The 18712-nt window shown below is 34.5% G+C and overlaps 1 protein-coding gene across 5 annotated transcripts in view; it reads left to right on the top strand.

Annotated features, from left to right (window-relative positions):
• The window catches only part of Lrfn5 (leucine rich repeat and fibronectin type III domain containing 5), a 264524-nt gene extending 246445 nt beyond the window's left edge, over positions 1–18079 (top strand). For 3 of the 5 annotated variants that reach the window (XM_040743022.1, XM_040743023.1, XM_040743024.1), the window contains 4 exons: positions 1217–2621; positions 5086–5798; positions 12582–12625; positions 17693–18079. In XM_040743022.1, coding sequence (XP_040598956.1) covers positions 1237–2621; positions 5086–5798; positions 12582–12625; positions 17693–17710 — 2160 coding nt within the window. In that variant the 5' untranslated portion in view covers positions 1217–1236 and the 3' untranslated portion in view covers positions 17711–18079. Of the gene's footprint in view, positions 1–1216; positions 2622–2926; positions 3113–5085; positions 5799–12581; positions 12626–17692 lie in introns of those variants that run through there. The other 2 variants (XR_001196705.3, XM_013116037.3) reach the window with 2 other exon arrangements.
• The last annotated feature ends 633 nt before the right edge of the window (positions 18080–18712 follow it).

Raw genomic sequence — 18712 nt, 5'->3', positions numbered from 1 at the left:
TTTTAATTTTACTACTTTACTTCTCAGAGATTCATGCGTAATGATTTGGATTCTTTGAAAACTGTGGGTTCTCTTTTATTTTTTGTATTCTTGTACTTTTTCCCCCCTTAGAAAGGATGATTCAGTATTAATAACTAATAATAAAATAAGAAATTATCAGTTGAGAATAGTAATTGTTATTAATTATGTCCACATTTTGTAATACACAATTGACAAAATATTATGACATAATATATTTTAAAAAATTTGTAATGCTTCTAGAAAAATCTACATATCTTATTTACATTGCATTAAAATTGGTGTGATATCCTACAGTGATTTTATCTCCTGTTGTGGGAAATTATATGTATGTATATATATATGCATATATATGGGAAATTATAATCACAATTACGTTGCTATTTTACTTTTTTGATTGATTTCAATACAAACACTCAAGGTAAAAATGTGAAGGGAAAGAAAATGTCATATCTTTTCGATCCAGTCTTTATTATTTTAATAACTGTTTTATTCCAAATAGTTTTTTAAAATCCGTATTCATAGGTAATCAAATATTTTATAGTGTAAGGAGTTAGAAATTTTATGATAGAGTTTCAGTCTCCTTACTTTTGAGAAATCCTGTCTGGTGGCCAGAATGTGAAAGTTCAACAGTGTAACAGATATTTGAAATAATAAATTAATCAATAATTTTCTTTAAGTGTTTGATACAAGGGAATTCAACTTTAAACATTCCACTCCTCCTTATGCACCAGACAGAAAGAGAATTATGTTCACAGGTTTTGAACTCACTGTGTGAAAGGATTTTTCAGAATTCAGATTAGTTTTTCTGAATGCCAAGCTTTCCAGTCCCCTAGATCTCCAATTGCTGACTGAAATCTCTAGGTTTGGTTTCTTGTCATTGTTTTTTGTTTTTTGTTTTTGTTTTAGATTTTAACTTTTTGAAGTACCTTGAACTTATTTTAAAATGGACCATAATTTACAGAATGTTGGCAATCCTCTGACACTTGTTACTACTTTTCCTTAAATCCTGTGAAGATTTATATAATTCTGCCTCAGTACCCGTCATAGGTTCTGCTAGAGAAGGTGTACTTAATACTCGCTATATAGCCAACCAATACTACTGCTTCTCTATTCATGTCTATATAAACTATTCTACTGTGTATATGAAATATGCAACAATTGAATTTTAAATGCTTGTATATATCTTTCTTTGCAGGCTCTTAAATCTGATCTACAATGGAAAAATTCCTTTTTTACCTGTTTCTCATTGGCATAGCTGTGCGAGCTCAGATCTGTCCAAAGCGTTGTGTCTGTCAGATTTTGTCTCCTAATCTTGCAACCCTTTGTGCCAAGAAAGGGCTTCTATTTGTCCCACCAAACATTGACAGAAGAACTGTGGAACTACGGCTGGCAGACAATTTTGTTACAAATATCAAAAGAAAAGATTTTGCCAATATGACCAGCTTGGTGGACCTGACACTGTCCAGGAATACAATAAGTTTTATTACACCCCATGCTTTTGCTGATCTACGAAATTTGAGAGCTTTGCATTTGAATAGCAACAGATTGACTAAAATTACAAATGATATGTTCAGTGGGCTTTCCAATCTTCATCACTTGATCCTGAACAACAATCAGCTCACTTTAATCTCTTCCACAGCATTCGATGATGTTTTTGCTCTTGAGGAGCTGGACCTGTCCTATAATAATCTAGAAACGATCCCCTGGGATGCTGTAGAGAAGATGGTGAGCTTGCACACCCTGAGTCTCGATCACAACATGATTGACAACATTCCTAAGGGAACTTTCTCCCACTTGCACAAGATGACTCGGTTAGACGTAACGTCAAATAAATTGCAGAAGCTGCCCCCTGACCCCCTCTTTCAGAGAGCACAGGTGCTGGCCACCTCAGGAATCATAAGCCCATCAACTTTTGCATTGAGTTTTGGTGGAAACCCCTTGCATTGTAATTGTGAGTTGTTGTGGCTGAGGCGTTTGTCCAGAGAAGACGACCTTGAGACCTGTGCTTCTCCTGCACTCTTGACTGGTCGTTATTTTTGGTCAATTCCTGAGGAAGAGTTTTTGTGTGAGCCTCCACTTATTACTCGTCATACACATGAGATGAGAGTTTTAGAGGGTCAAAGGGCAACGTTGAGGTGCAAAGCCAGAGGAGACCCTGAGCCTGCAATTCACTGGATTTCTCCAGAAGGGAAGCTTATTTCAAATGCAACAAGATCTCTGGTGTATGACAATGGAACACTTGATATCCTTATAACAACTGTAAAAGATACAGGTGCTTTTACCTGTATTGCTTCCAATCCTGCAGGGGAAGCAACACAAACCGTGGATCTTCATATAATTAAACTCCCTCACCTACTAAACAGTACCAATCATATCCATGAGCCTGATCCTGGTTCTTCAGATATCTCTACTTCAACTAAGTCGGGTTCAAATGCAAGTAGTAGCAATGGTGATACTAAAATGAGCCAAGACAAAATTGTGGTGGCAGAAGCAACTTCTTCAACAGCACTACTTAAATTTAATTTTCAAAGAAATATTCCTGGAATACGAATGTTTCAAATCCAGTACAATGGTACTTATGATGACACCCTTGTTTACAGGTAAGAAACAGCCATCTTGGATCTTTGTTGACTAAGATAGTGCAGGGTTTCGAAAGCACTACTGCCTTGTTTTGATTCTACATTGGCACCACTACTCTGTGCTGTAATTGTAGACATCTGACTTTATGCTGGATAATGTAATATATGAAGTGGTGAATGCATATGGGGAAATATTTTGAATGGCATTATTTTAAATTTTAACATCAAATGAGGGATGTGACTATCATACAACAAGGCAGATTTAATTTAAAATTTCAAAAACATACCAGAATTTACACATCCACATGAGTGTTCTTTCCTTCAAGGAAGTCACGTTGGGAGGCTATCTCATTACCCCAATGATGCTGCCTTTGCTCAAAGCAGTTTTGGAATTATCTTTAGAACCTTCGGCATACTATTTTGAATATCCTCAGTGGTGGCAAATCTTCGTCTTTTGAGGGTGAGTTTCAATTTTGGAAACAAGCCTTTTGGAGTCAAGTCTTGTGAAAAAGGTGGGTGATCAAGATGGGCACTGCCACTTTTGGTCAAAACAATTGGATGTAACTATAAAGTTCTGAGACTGATTCTTTGGGTGACTGAGTTATGTGCATGTGTGCTGTGTCATGTGCATGGGTTCTTAAGACACTTCCAAAGAGGACATATGACATAATTTGAGCAGTGAAAGTATCACTCTAATTAAGTATGCAAATATGGTGACTGGACAACAATGGAGAACTTGTATCTGCTAGTGAATTTCTGGTATGTTTTTCTAACATTCAGCCTCATTGATTTATAGTCACATCTTACCCAACTTTGAGTTGGAAATTCACAGTTTTATCCCATATAATTTCACTCATGACAGATTATTATTACCCCTAGGAAACGATGTAAAGTCACAGTTTAGTTCCCATATACAGAAGTTAAACTCTTGAAAATAAATTGCTTTTCTTTTATGTCTGAAAATGAGATTAATTTCTTAAAATAAGTGAAGACCAGTGGGAAGAATAAAAAAAGCCTCCTAGCTAGCTGTATAATCAATCCTGGAGCAGGTTCTACCTGGGTGAATTTTAATTTCCTCATCTTTAAAAGAACAATTAGGCTAAGTGGTTTCTAATATCCCTCTCATCAGTAAATGGATGTGGTGACATGCTATGACATATGAGCATTAGTGAAATGTATTTTATTCCTGTCTCCCACACACTTCACACAGTCCACAGATGATATTCAACCGGTGGTCCATGAGAGAGGCTTTATTGAGTGTACATACTAAGAGTTAACTCTTGAAAAGCGGCACTTTCCTTTCAAAATCCCAAAGTTGTATTCCTGTTCTGAGAAACAAATTAGGTGTGGTTCTAAGAACATTAGTGAATTCATGTATGTATCCGATGTCATCCCTAAATACTTACATCCATTCCACTGTGTCTTATAAAGAATAGAAATTGATATAATTAAGTGCCTAGTGATATACAGCAATTAGGATACACCCACTGAATGGTAGCTGTTATATTGGTTATGAGTACATGCTCTTGTGAGTTCCCTGGTACATTCAGAATATACTGTATAGCTTGTATCCACTTTTAGTTATGCCATGGTTTAAAAGTTCTATAACTCATTTTTAGGAAAAATTATAGATCCACCACTTACTTCCAAATTAATTTTACTGTAAGTTGCATTTGGTTACACCTTAGAGGAAAATTTAGCAACAAATAGGAATGCAGAAAGTCCTTGCAGTGGAATGGATCCATAGCTATCTCTAAACCTAAAAACTGTTTCTTGATGGAGAGTCTCATCCGAATATTGTGGTTGGATGAATTCACACTCGTATCAACAGCTTTGCTTCATCCTGTGTCCAGGTTATTACTCACATATGAACATCACACTCATTGAAATGTACTGGGAGCTAAGACATAAGAAATCACGATGTCTGTAAATAAAATCTGTTCATCCTGGTAGCAGTAGAAGTTATTACAAGACAGTCTAAGTAGATACCATTCCATAGCAGCTTATTACTGATTTGGAAAGCCAATGCTCTGAATTGCTGTTCCAATCTGCTTGTTAATGCGATTGTCAGTGTTTTCTCTGTCTTCAAATTGCCTTTCAGTCATAGAGGTGCTGTAAGTGCTAAATGGATTTGTTTAGTAGTCAGATAATGCCACAGTCACACCTATCCAAAGCAATTTGTCATAAATGATTTTTAGCAATGGCTTTTATTAGGAGTTCTGCTTTGCCAAGCAATGTAATTAGTAACCTTGTCAAGGCATGGTACAGGCACCATTAATATAATGCAGACTGTAACAATGAGCTTTCAGCTATTCTAACTGGGTAAACATAACATCGGATCATTTTACCATATTTCATATCTGTTATAAATGTATTTATCTTGATGAGGACTGATGGAGAAAGAATTAAAGGCTTGATGACTTTGTGTATATTTACTTTGTTTTCTTTTGTTTTTAATATTAACACATATTCCATTGTCCCTCAGAATGATACCTCCTACGAGCAAAACGTTTCTGGTCAATAATCTGGCTTCTGGAACTATGTATGACTTGTGTGTGTTGGCCATATATGACGATGGCATCACTTCCCTCACTGCCACAAGAGTCGTGGGTTGCATCCAGTTTACTACGGAACAGGATTATGTCCGTTGCCACTTTATGCAGTCCCAGTTTTTGGGTGGCACCATGATTATTATAATTGGTGGAATCATTGTTGCGTCTGTGTTGGTTTTCATCATCATACTAATGATCCGGTATAAGGTTTGTAACAATAATGGACAACACAAGGTTACCAAGGTTAGCAACGTTTATTCTCAAACTAATGGGGCTCAGATGCAAGGCTGCAATGTCACGCTGCCCCAGTCCATGTCCAAACAAGCCATGGGCCACGAAGAGAACGCCCAGTGCTGTAAAGTTGCCAGTGACAATGTGATTCAGTCTTCAGAAACATGTTCGAGTCAGGACTCGTCTACCACTACCTCTGCTTTGCCTCCTACCTGGACTTCAAGTGCGTCTGTGTCTCAAAAGCAGAAGCGAAAGACTGGCACGAAGCCAAGTGCTGAGCCGCAGAGTGAAGCTGTCACAAATGTTGAGTCTCAAAACACTAATAGGAACAACTCAACTGCCTTGCAGTTACCTAGCTGCCCTCCTGCTTCTGTCACAGAGGGGCCCACATCTCAAAGAGCACAAAACAAGCCAAGTAAGTTTCTCACCGTTCCTGTTGAGAGAGCTAGAGCCAGGCACGGGTCCAATCTCAGTGGAGGATTAAAGGAATCTTGTCACTATGGTAACTCACTGAGGTCATGTGAGCTGTCTCCTAAGAGACACCTGTCTATGAGTGGGTTGTGGACTCACCCCTGCATTTCTGACGTTGCTATGGAAAAGTAACTATTTCAAATGTGCAGTACATATAAGAAAGGTTTTTTTGGTAATCTATTACTTCTCTTTGAAAAATCACAGAGGAAATTGAAATTTGTAATTCTTGTCGCTGATACTTACACTTTGGATTTTATAAACCTAATATATATATATACCTTAATATATCTGCATGAAGGTCACATAAATAAAATGGCAAGAGTGGTAACAGCAAGAGACAGCAGCAGTGCCTGGATGCCTAATATCAAGGTCCTGTGAATACAAGTCATATTGAAAAAGTGATCACAGGGCAAAGAGCTCTCTCAGCTGTAAAGGCACTAATCAGGTCAAGCCTGACCACTTAGAGAATTAAACCCAAATGTGGAAAGAGAGGATACTCTTCTTCAAGTTGTCCTCTGAAAGCCATATTTGTGCCTCCCCTATCCACACAGAATCATGAACATTTTATTTGTGTGTGTGTGTGTGAGTGTCAGTGTGTGTGTGTGTGTGTGTGAAACATTATCACAGGCAATGTCTTATGTAAAATTCAGAATTTTTTTACTTTTAAATTTAAATTTTAATTAGAAACAAGGTTGCTTCACATGTCAATCCCAGGTCCCTCTCCCTTTCCTTCCCCTCCTCCCATGCCCTCCCTCCAACCCCCCCATCTTCCCTCATTTCCCCAGGGAGGGTGAGGCCCTCCATGGGGTGTCCATAATCTGCTATTTCATCAGGGCAGGACCTAAACCCTCCTTCAAGAGTCCAGGGTGAAAGTGCATCTCTCATTGTGGGATGGGCACCCAAATTCCATTTGTATGCCAGGGATAAATACTGATCTACTACCCAAGGCCCCATAGATTGCCAAGCTTCCTCACTAAAAAAGAAAAGAAAGAAATAGAATTCTAAAAAAAAAAAGAAAGAGGTGGAATTTATGTCACCTATCTTCTTGTGTGGAATAATTCATATATTTTGTTTCTAATATATAACAATAAATAACAAAATGAAAAAAGCAAAAAAAGTAGGTTTTTTGTAATTTAAAGAGAGGTTTGTTTATACATAATTGACATTTTTTAAATGAAGGCACTGTATTGCTTTCAGTTGCAATTGTGTTGTAAAGAAAAACTCAGTGTTTAAATTTATTATTCAAATTAAGCATTCCCAGGAAAGCTAAAGGAAGTAACCTAAACAACAGTATTGATTTGACACTAAAGTTGTTCTAAGCTACTTCTTATTCAAAACTTGGATTTTTTAATGGAAAAGTAATAAAATGAACACATTACATTTATTATATATATTAATGCATAGAAGTATTTGGGTGAACACGTTTATTCCACATACAATGGAATGAATGTATTTTATTTTTTCTTAATACAAGTTAAAGAATGAGAAAAATATTAGCCTGCTTTTACAAAATGATGTATTCTTTGTCACCAAGTAAAATTCAAACTTCTAAAGAAGGACTCATCACAATACCAAATGTAGAAAGTCATTACTCTTTTTATTTTATTGACTATAATTCTGTTCCTGAATAATTGTCTCTTAAAGTAAATGAATTTGTTTAAAGCCAAAGGATGTGGTAAATGTCATCATAACTCATTCAGCATAGTGGGCATGCATTATCTTAAGGAATGTAAAATTAGTCATATGTTTCCTGGAAAAAATATCCTTGGAGATTCATTGAAGTTGTGATTCATATATATTTAACTCTACTGTGTTGTTAAGAAATAATATGAATGGTTTTATTTTGTTTTTCCTACTAGTTTTATTTTGACTTTGTTGTGCGGCTATATCGTATATAAAAACATGCACAATTTTCTTGGCATAGAAAATAACATTTTAGTCATACAGTAAATTGATACTTTGTATATGATAAAGAATCACAGGAATAAGCTTAAAATAACATTTGATACTATTGTTTTGGAGGTTTGCTTTTTTGTTCTTTTGTTTGTTTGTTTTTGGATTGTTTGTTTGCTTTCATATGACAGAGGGTATCATGTATTCCAAGCTGATCCCAGACCCACTGTGTAATTAAGATTTCCTTGAAGGTCTCCCTATACTCATTGTTCCACTGCCCAGGTGGTGATAACAAGTTTGACCATCACATTTGGTTGGCTCAAAATGATAGTTTATTAAACTCCCATCACTCAAACATTGCTTAAAACTAAACTCCAGATTTCAAATCATTAGCTTCATTTTTGCCTCATGCACATGCAAATCATTAAATTAATTTTCACTTGGCAGAGATACATCTTATATGTATTTTCCCTTGATGCTATTCAATGGGAGGTCAGATAGAAACAATTGGAGATGACTTTCGTGCCAGTCTTGAGAATTTTTTTTAGAGCTAGCCCAGTGAGCCTACTTAGGCTTTCTAAATCACTTCTCTTTCTCGCTTTCTTTTTGAGGCGTTGGTTTTCACTAAGTCAAGCCTAATCCTCCACCACTATTCCTTGCAGGACATATAAGGCCTGTGTGGTCTTACATCATGAAAGCAAAGCATCTGTCAAGGCAGAGTGACATTTTAGCACTGTTATAGTTGTAATGTCTAATTCCAACTATGTATTTGGAACTCACCTTGGTAACATTATTTTAATGAGGTACTGGATGGTAACAGCATGTTAATATTCCCATTCTGGGGTTTGCAAACATCATACTAAACTCTTGAATGAACAAAACCTTCCTAGTCTTCATAAGAAAGTGGTTCCTGGAGACCGAAAAGACCTTGAAATTATACAACACAAAGCAGGCAAGCCTGCATGCCTGCTCTAAACTACTGGGAAACTTAGATTTTTATGACTTCTAGATCTATTGCTTATGCTTCTGCCGGAATCTTGAATGTGAATATTTCACTTCTCAAAGACATTTAAAAATATGGGACAGAAGCATGTGAATTTTATTTTGACTAAAGTAAAAATAATATTTTTAGTATTTCCGTGGACGTTTAAGGGTATATTTACCACATGCTTTTATACTTGTTACTAAACATAATTTTCTAACCCTATGTTTTAGTCTTTTCAGTAGTTCACATCTTGAGAGTTCAACAAAACACTAGCCTATCAAGAAAGTCATTTGGTCTTCATGTGCATTAATATGACAGCACTTTTCCTTGTGGAGATAATTAATGCTATTTATTATGACTGTCACAGGAAAATGCTTAGGTGGCTGATGAGTAAATGGATAGATAAATATAGGAGTAACTCTAGAGATGGACGTATTATTATTCACATGAACAACAGTTTGCTCTGATTAGCATCATGATGATTGTGGTCTAGTAATTTATGCTATCACAGCAATCAGAGATGCTGTGTTCTCCTTGTGTTTCATTTTGCCATGTACTGCATTGTTTCCCTAGCTTACCAAGTGTTGAACATGTCATTTTCCTTTTTATTGTTTCTAACTATAAGCATTTTGTATTTATACTTACTTCCTTTTTGTTAATTATTTAACATTTAGTTTTAGTCATATAACATTATAAGCTTATTACATGCAAAACAAATATATGCTCTATTAGTTATTAGAATATTTTTAAAAGTTATTTACTCTCAATGTATCCATCTCTAAACTGTTTTCAATCTTTTTGGATAACTGTCCAAATAGAAATAGCAAACCATAATTCAAGGGATGAAATAGAGGGGAAACACAGTCTTCCAAGTTTCCCCAGTGTTCTTGGAAATAACAGTTTATTTTGATGGCTTTTGTATTTGGAACCTCCAAATTTATTATTACATAAATCAGTTGTGTATACCAATTTAAATAAGATGCAGGAATCAGAAATCCTGATACTGTCCAGTTTAATTTTTTAACGTCTTTTCTCCAAAATTAAAGGAGTCAAGAGATGTCTCACCAGCTAATACATTAAACCAATCGATTTTTACCTATTTTAAGATATAGTTTGGCAAATTTTAGGACATAACCACTGACACAGAAATATATTCACTAAAATATTTGTATGTCTCTAAATATTTAACTTTCAAAACTTTAATACAATTCATTCTCCCCCTTTTGAGGAATATTTTTACTTCAGTTTTCAGCACTAATACAGTGCTTGCTGAAAATATAATTTCAGTCCTTTTATTTATTTCCATTGCAAAAATGTAACTTTTACTTAGGAAATAAAACAAATAATCAGAAAATTCTTATCAATAAATTGTCATTTGTTTCTTAAATTTCAATATTCTCTCTCTGCTTAAGTTCAGGTATAAACTTAAGAAAACCTCTTTTAAAATGCAAATACTTAACATTTCTGTAGAAATAAAAAACACTGTAGGTATCTTGTAAAAAATAAACCACTCTTTTCAAAGAAGAGAGCAAATAAGAATTTGTTGTTTTCTTAGCCTCAATGAATTACAACTTCAGTTTATAATGCTAAGTAAAGCATGGTAATTCCAGCCAGCCAATGTGATGGTCGTTCCCTCTCTTCCTTAGACCTCTTTTGTCACAAGAGCAGCCCTTAGCATTGTGTGCTTATGTGTGAGCCTGGGGAATGTTTCTGGGAACATCTTCAGTAGAGCTGTGGGTTGGATAGGAAAGAGCTGTGCTTTTCTTCTTAGGTTGTTAATAGTACTATTACACTATTATTATTATTATTATTATTATTATTATTATTACCATAATTGTATACCTTATAGAGAAAGTGGCAAATGACATTGAATGTCTTTCATGGGCATGAAATATGTTTTTAAAGGCCTGGAGAGATAGCTCAGTCTTAATTGCACTTATCACTCTTTCAGAGGAGCTGTGTTCAGGTCCCCATACTTTACCTTCTGTAAAGTAACTTCAGTCATGGGTACTCAATGTCTCTTTTGACTTATTCAGGTTCCTACATGCATATGGTTCACATCCTTTCATTAATGGGCACCCATATATACATAAAACAAGCAAACTTTTAAAGAATATGCAATCTCATAAAAATGCATAGAGGAAAGAGAAAAGTAATCTAAGTAAACAAATTGTTCATCATGCAAAATTACTCAGTTCTAGACATAAAGACTAAAAAATGAAAACAAGGAATCTCACCCAGCAGTGATATTATAAGCACCATGAGTTTTGTATTTATTTTCTTTGTTTTTCAGAGGAGATGACTGCTTTGTAACAGAACAAAAGTCTACACAATATAAAAAAGTATCATTAATACATTCCTGTGTCTCAACTATCCTAGCAATATGGTTTCATCACAAGTGAGACAGAAATTAATAGTTTATAGCTGGAAATGTATTAAAATATTAAATTCTGTCTTAGTGGTAATATAAATATCCTTGAAACTTTATTAAAATTTGCAACTTGTAATTGTAACAAAGGAATTGGTAATTGTTCTGACTGTGTTCAGCTGTTTCAGTGTCAGCATTAAAGAGTTAAAGTAAGTACTGAATGTATATACAGATTGTATGTTTATACAGGTCTAAATTATGGATAGATATACTTCTGTATATACACTGAATCCTAGATTAAATTAGCTAAATATTTTTCATTTAATATAAATTAATAACTTTGCAATTACTTAAACATAATTAGATTTCAAAACCCTATCATAGAAATGTCCCATTTTTAAGACAACAGTTAAATTCACATATTTTTGTAATAGTACATATTTGACATTTTAAACTTTCTGATTATATCTTCATTTAATCTTCTCAAAATGGTGAATGCTATGCTCACAAATGTCAAAACCAAAAAAGGAAAAAACATTACTTCTAATATCTTCCTGAGAATGCCACGAACCTGTTGCTGTTTTAAATATACTTGATTTGCAGAGTGGTTACACATCTAATCTCATTTGACACATAAGTTATACAGCAGATACAGTCCTTCTCTGCATCATACCAAGTAAATGAATATTTGAATAGAGAAGGAATTGTGAGATATACAGTTACTCTACCATAATCCAATTCCCTAACCATTTTTCTCTCTGTAACATTCATGAAAATCTTAATCTTTGGGGGGTTATTGCAATTTCACTCATGCTCAATGAGTTTATACAAAAAGAAACCAATATTTAATCTTTTCTAACATATTTTCTAAAAGCTGATAATTATTCTTATAGATCCTTAATCATTTCATTCCCAAATAATTAATAGTATTTTCATATAAACACATTCTTCAAAGAAATAGACTATTTCCAACAACAGTTGTAATATGAATTTTTACAGTCAAATACTATATATGGATGCATATTCATGTAGTATCTTATTCTTACTCTTTTACTTAGAAATGGATGGCATAAGAGTAGTTGAAGACTAGGTATTAACTGATGGCTAATACTATTTTTATATTTCTGTAGTCAGTATGGATGAATTCTATTTCTGACTTTGAACTCTGTGGTTTCCATGATTTTATAGACAGCCCTGTATTTGAAATGCTAATTCTGGGATAATTAGAATTAGAAAACTGACTGTCTTATTGAATTGCATTGATCCTAAATTAGGAAACATTTTATATATACTAGAAATACATATTTTAAAATCAATTGTTATACTAGTAAATATATGAAATAGCTATGGAAAACTGTAAAACTGTAAAAACTCAAGTGATGGTTCAGCTCATTGAACAAAGTGAGTACAGTATTAGGACCAGATCTTAAGGAAAAAAACAAGTAAAGAACTGATCATGACATTGAAAATCTTGTTCCCAGATGCTTTGCTGACTAATGTTGACCAGAATGTCCAGGAAACACAGGTGAGGATCTTATTCATTGCTATTTACTTCAAAAACCAGAGAGATTTGCTATTGTATACATGAAATTTCTAATTATTGATATGTTAGTACTCTGTTTTGAGATTGCCTATTCAATGAAGTGCAGGACTAGCTGGGGTTCGCTTGTGTTTACTGAATTTTCAAAACATGTCTGTACCTACTCCTGATGAACAGGAATATTATTGGGATGAAATGTAGCTCTAATTATGCTGTTAGTGTGATTACTTTCAGGACTATTTCTGCGCACACAGATATCTTTGTATGGATACACTGATCCATAGATACATATATGACCCATGCCCGACACCTATCTCTCTGTAAGCACATACCCAGCCATGTGTCTCATCCATCTCCTACTACAGGTAGAGAAGATGCATTTTTGCCTTGATTCCTTCATTTTAATTAGATCAGAAAGGTATTTCCAGAATGAAGGATCAATGAAGCCTTGTGTCAGCTATTGGGGGTGGGGTCTGTTTTTAAATATTGAAAACAGACAAAAGACAACTCCATGCTTTCATTGTTGAAGGTATTTTTGCCCCTTATAATATTGTATTCATTAAAACAGTATTAATTTTATCAACATGGCATAGTCTTCCCTAGTAAATTCCATCACTACACCAGAGCAAACATGTTTATGTATCATTTCTTCCCTGGCCCTATTATTGAGTATTAAGAATAGATCGCTCAGTAGAAACCAAGACCAGCCAGTCTGGGTGGCACAGACAGAGCTAGTCTGCAGAGGGCACCTTGCCTCTCCACTTCATTTTTCTCAGTTTAATTTCTTCTGCCCTCTACACTCTTCCATTCTTTATCTCCTCTTTTTACCGTGTTCTTCTCCTTTAGCTACCCTCCTTCCCCAAGTCTCCTCTCCTTAATTCTCTAGTCTCCCCCTTACTCTATTTCTTGCTGTTTTTCTTCTTATTTTAAAAGCTCGTTTATTGTTGGCGTTTGAGCAACCCATTGACTTAATCATTAAGGTAACTTAAATAAGGGATCAGGTGCAGGTGATTGCTATATCAAAAATAGTTCAAAGTGATGCTCTATGTGATGCTAAAGATAGAAGCAGAAGAGTGAACACAAACCAAACATATAAAAATTGCCAAGTACAAGTTCCAAATACATTAAAGGGGCATTGTATATCATTTTGACTATTTTGCTTCATTTGGAAGGGTGAATTTAGAAACTTGCCTTTGTCCTTACTCTGTAGAATCTATCCTGAGAAAGAAAATAAAATTTTGTCAATGTGATAGACATAAAGCCATTAACAATGACTTTTCATCACACATAAATCAGTGTTCTTCATTGAAATTTTGAACATGTGATTAAAATGAAATGCCAGCTTATCTCCCACTAATATGCATATTATAACAATCCATAATCATGTTGTTATTTATGTCTTTCACTAGGAAGTTTCTGTGTGTGGTTATGTTTTGCTTTTGAATGAGAAAAACTATAGACCATGTCAGTCATTAAAATTCTTGATGATAATTTTTATTAGATACGTTTTAGATGTAAAATTAATACCTAATGTCACAGAAATATTTCATTTTTAATTTTTCTATGCTGTCTTTTCTAGAATCTATTCCAAGAAATTCTACATGCAAAAAAAAGTGTTTATAAAATCACTATCAAAATCTCTTTCACTCATAATCCTGTTTTCATTCTGTTTATATGTATGTGCATATAGTTTTTAAGCTGCTCTATGACCTCACTATAGTATTCTTGAAACTGCTAAGTTATTTTGTCTGTTTTGGGCCTTTGATTTTTTTTCAGGGTCTCCAGGATCAAGGGTGAAGCATTTCTGAACAGTCTGTGACCCTCACTTTCTCTCATGCGCTCTTTCTGAGTGCTCTATTCTATGTGTATGAAGTGCCCCAGAGCAGACAGTAGCCTTTGGACACAGTTTCACAGCTAGGAGCAGTCTCAAGGCTTCTACACTGAGACATCTGTTAAAGGGAATTTTTATCATACATGGAGTGTTTGCATCATAATTTTATTCCACAAAACACCATGTTCTGTTATTTGTCCTTAATGACCCTCCTGACTAAATGTGGAAATACAGAAAGCCTGAAATAATTAAATAAATTATATAAAATTATTGGGTCATTAGATTATAAGGGTATAATTACACAAAGCAGACTCAAGGAAAAAGGGGAGTGGAGTCATTCGTAAGTTTTGTGATGATAACTAGAGCAATTGGGGAATGAGCAAAGACTTAAAAGTAGATCAGTAAAACAGAGGATGCCCCATGTAGGGTGTAAGAATGTAGCAGAGTGCATAGAAGTGAGTGGATTAGTTTGTACTGATGCTGAAATGTGTGAGTGACAGTTTGAAAAGGGATTTGTGTATTCAAAACAATAAAAATATGTATGCTTTTATGTGTTTGTGTATGCATACTTTTACAGGAATTGTGGAATGGTCAATACTAGCTAGTAGCAGACTTAAGATGATTGTTTTATTTTTAGTTAAATTTGACCTACTTTACTATATTTTATTATCAAGTAAAGTAAATTTAAATTTTAGATATTTTGTTATAATTTCTCTACTAATGGACTTTAGCTATGAAGTGAGTACACTAGTAATTTCGTCAGTTTTTCTGCATGAAGTATCTGAAACATGAATAAGTTGAAAGATTAGATGTACAATTACCCTTACTATAACTAAACTGTGCCAAATTATGAAAAAACTGCAGATTTTAACATATAAATGTGGGCTTCTATGTATTTCGATTAAGGGATATTTGCCTGCATTCAGTTGTTTCTTTAAGTGAGAAGAATCAGTGCAAAGTTTGGACTCTGAGTAACTTTTTTTCCCCATGTCAGTTCTCTCAAGGTGTGAGTGTGTGTGTTTGTGTGTGTGTGTCTGTGTGTGTGTGTGTGTGTGTGCACCTGCGCACATGTGTGCACTAAAGTGCTTGTTTGTATTTTGTAATGGATAGAGTAGATCATGCTGCATACATAGGCAATATTTCGTTAATTTTGTTATGAGCTACCTTCATGCTATTTTGATATATTCGAACAGAAGAAAAAAAATAAACTCCAGGGTGTAGAGATTAACTTTAAAAATCACCTCCTTTGATTACAGGGCATAATTGTTCTGAAGAAATACTTTCATGTCAATTAATGACACTCAGAATAAAGTCAATGACATAGGAGTTTTATACAACACATTGAAATTTACTCCCTGCTGGAATGGATGGCATTTTCCCTTTACATTTTTTACAAAGTTAAGAAAAGTAGCCTAGATACACAAGGGAAGGCATAGGTCCTGCCCCAAATGATGTGACAGACTTTGATGATTGCTCATGGAAGGACTCACTCTCACTGGGGAGTGGATGGGGCCTGGGATGGGGGTTAGGAGTGGAACATGGTAGGATGGGAGGGAGAGGGAACTAGGATTGGTGTGGAAAATGGAATTGTTTTTAATTTAAATAAAATTTTATTTAAAAAGAATGAAGAGTAGCTGTCCCTAAGTGTTCTGCATTACATTGTTTCTTTGTTAAACTTTGTCCATTATCTGATTATCTTGACCCCAGAATTTCTAAAATCATCTTCACCTCTGCTCTGGTCCCTTATCACCTGCCAGTGTTGATGACCTAAGCACCCCTCTTCTTTCTTCTCCTGCTCCTCTCTCTTCTTCATTCTTTTCATTTGCTAAAACACTGCAGGAAATGACAAAATGCCTCCCCACAGGAAAACATTAAGTACCAATAGCTTCTCAGGAAGGATGGGGCCTCATGAGCACCCCCATAATCCATGATAGAATTTTGATTGGCCCCATCTTAGCGAGGCGTATGTATATGTAGTGACTGTGAGTTTAAATAGTGTAACATGAAATATTCCCTTAAATGAGATACTTAATAATATTTATCTTTATTGAAGTCACGAAACAAGCTTAATAACTTTCTCACATAAGTTATCTCAATATGTTCTGTTATCTTTTTAACATAGGATGTTCAGTAAACTGAAAATTTATGTCTTAGACTTGTGTTGTTCATTTTAAAGCTCTTAAATAGAACCCTTTAATGATTCATTTTTATGAAATAAAATCACTTTTAGTTTACATACTTGAAAATGCAAACTTCTTTAACATTCTATTCTTTTCTTTAAAAAGAATGTTGCATACTTGCAGTGTGTGTGTATGTGTGTATGTGTGTGTGTTTGTGATTGTTCATGTGCTATGAAGCAAAATTTTCTTGTGGAGGTCAAATGACAACTTGCAGGAATCAATCACCTTTCACCATAGAGATTCCAAGAAGTAAAGTCAGATCATCAGGTTTATTGGCCAGCATGCTCTTCACCTGCTGAGTTCTATCCCTGCCCCCTTTCTTTGTCAACATTGGAATTTGTAGAAATACATTAAATCAATCTATGGAACATTTGAAGCCATACTGGAGGAAATTATAATCACAGTTTGATATTTAAGTATGTAAGTATTTTTAAGAACCGATTTTTATATAGTTTTGTTCGGATTCATTTTTAAATTAACCATATAGTGTCTTCCTTGTAAACGATACTTAGTCACACTTATTGTATTTGCTTTGCGAGTGAAGAAATAATTTAGGAAAATAAGCAATATTCTTCATTATCATTAAGGGTACAACAAAATCTCAGGAAATCTTCATATGAAACTCTCTGCAAAATACAAAACACAGAGATCATTTAAGTTTTAGAAATGTAGTACAAATTCGATCGAAGATACCCAATATCAGCAAAGGTACATGTTATAACAAATGGCATTTAAATGAAAATAGTCTTTTTACTTTACCTATAGGGTGTTAGAAAAAATGAGGAGCAAATTCTATTCTATAATTTAGGTTTGACACAAATATGGATCCTTTATGCACTCAGATTTGTTTTCAAAATGGTTGGTTATTATTACAGAATTGCTAACTGTGGTTTCTTCCATATTGGCATGGTGTCTGTGTCTGTCCTGTGTGTTGTATTGTGAGTCTTCTGCCTGGATTTCGCCAATAACAACTTTAGAATTTCTGTACCTTGATCTTACTTGTTTTGTGTTTTCTTTCTTTTTTTTTTTCTTTGTTTGCAGAGGCTGGAGTTGATATGAAGAACAATGCTTCCGTCTCTCTTTAAAACAGTTGCCCCTGATATTTTTACTGGATAAAATTTGAAAATGTTTCAGTTCACAACGGTGGATTGCTGAACTGCTCTCCTTGAAGGATTTGCTCATGGGAGCCGAAGCGATGATGTCTCTGATGCCGTGGAACTGGCTCTCTCACACCATGATTCATCCCCTTTTCAAACCAAATTTTTTTCTTCTGATCTACAGATATTTTTTTTAAGAAAGGAAAGAGAACAAAGCCTTCATTGGCATCAAGTTCTGTATCAATCCATCCCACATTGCCATCCATGATTTACCAGACTGTAGAATCTTGAATAATCTATATCACTTTAACAAATAAATGTTTTACTATGACACAATTTGTACATTGCCTTATTTTTGGAAATGTTTTTTGCTTTGAGCCTGAATGGTGGTGTGATTTTTGTAATAAATAGTATGTTTTAATAATAAATTTATTTTATGCCTAAGAGGTAAAAATCTAAAGGAATTCCAAACTGCTTAGTAATAGTAGAACAAATTTTTCTTTAGGGTGTACCTATGTCTAACAGGGGGCAGCACAACTATTTGAACTCATAGTAGCTGCAGGTTTTGTGTAAGACAAAGAGAGATAAGGCACCTTCAGAAAAATGAGCACAATGAGGAAATTACTAATAGTAGTTTGGCTTTGGCTTTCCCCAAGAACCATATCAATAGGAAAATGTAATAACTTGGTCAGGCGTATGCGTCATGCTCAGGGTCTTTTTCTCCAGTTTTTCAAAATTTCAGAGTGAATAAAAAAGTGCTTCCATTTGCTTTAATAACTGAAAATGTAGAAATGAGATATCTTTGATGTTTACAAATAAGAGTAAAGCCACACTTAGATGGTATCCATCCTTGGCCTATTAGATTTTATCTTGGCCTGAGGCATATGGGGCAATTTTCTTTATTTTTGAAATTGTTACAAATATTTGAGTAAAGTTTGATAATGCACATAACATGTTTCAGTTC

This window comes from Mesocricetus auratus, unplaced genomic scaffold, assembly GCF_017639785.1.
Source record: "Mesocricetus auratus isolate SY011 unplaced genomic scaffold, BCM_Maur_2.0 Super-Scaffold_15014, whole genome shotgun sequence".
NCBI classification, from domain to species: Eukaryota; Metazoa; Chordata; class Mammalia; order Rodentia; family Cricetidae; genus Mesocricetus; species Mesocricetus auratus.
The sequence above is the reverse complement of the archived record's forward strand: the minus strand, read 5'-3'. Positions and strand labels throughout refer to the sequence as shown.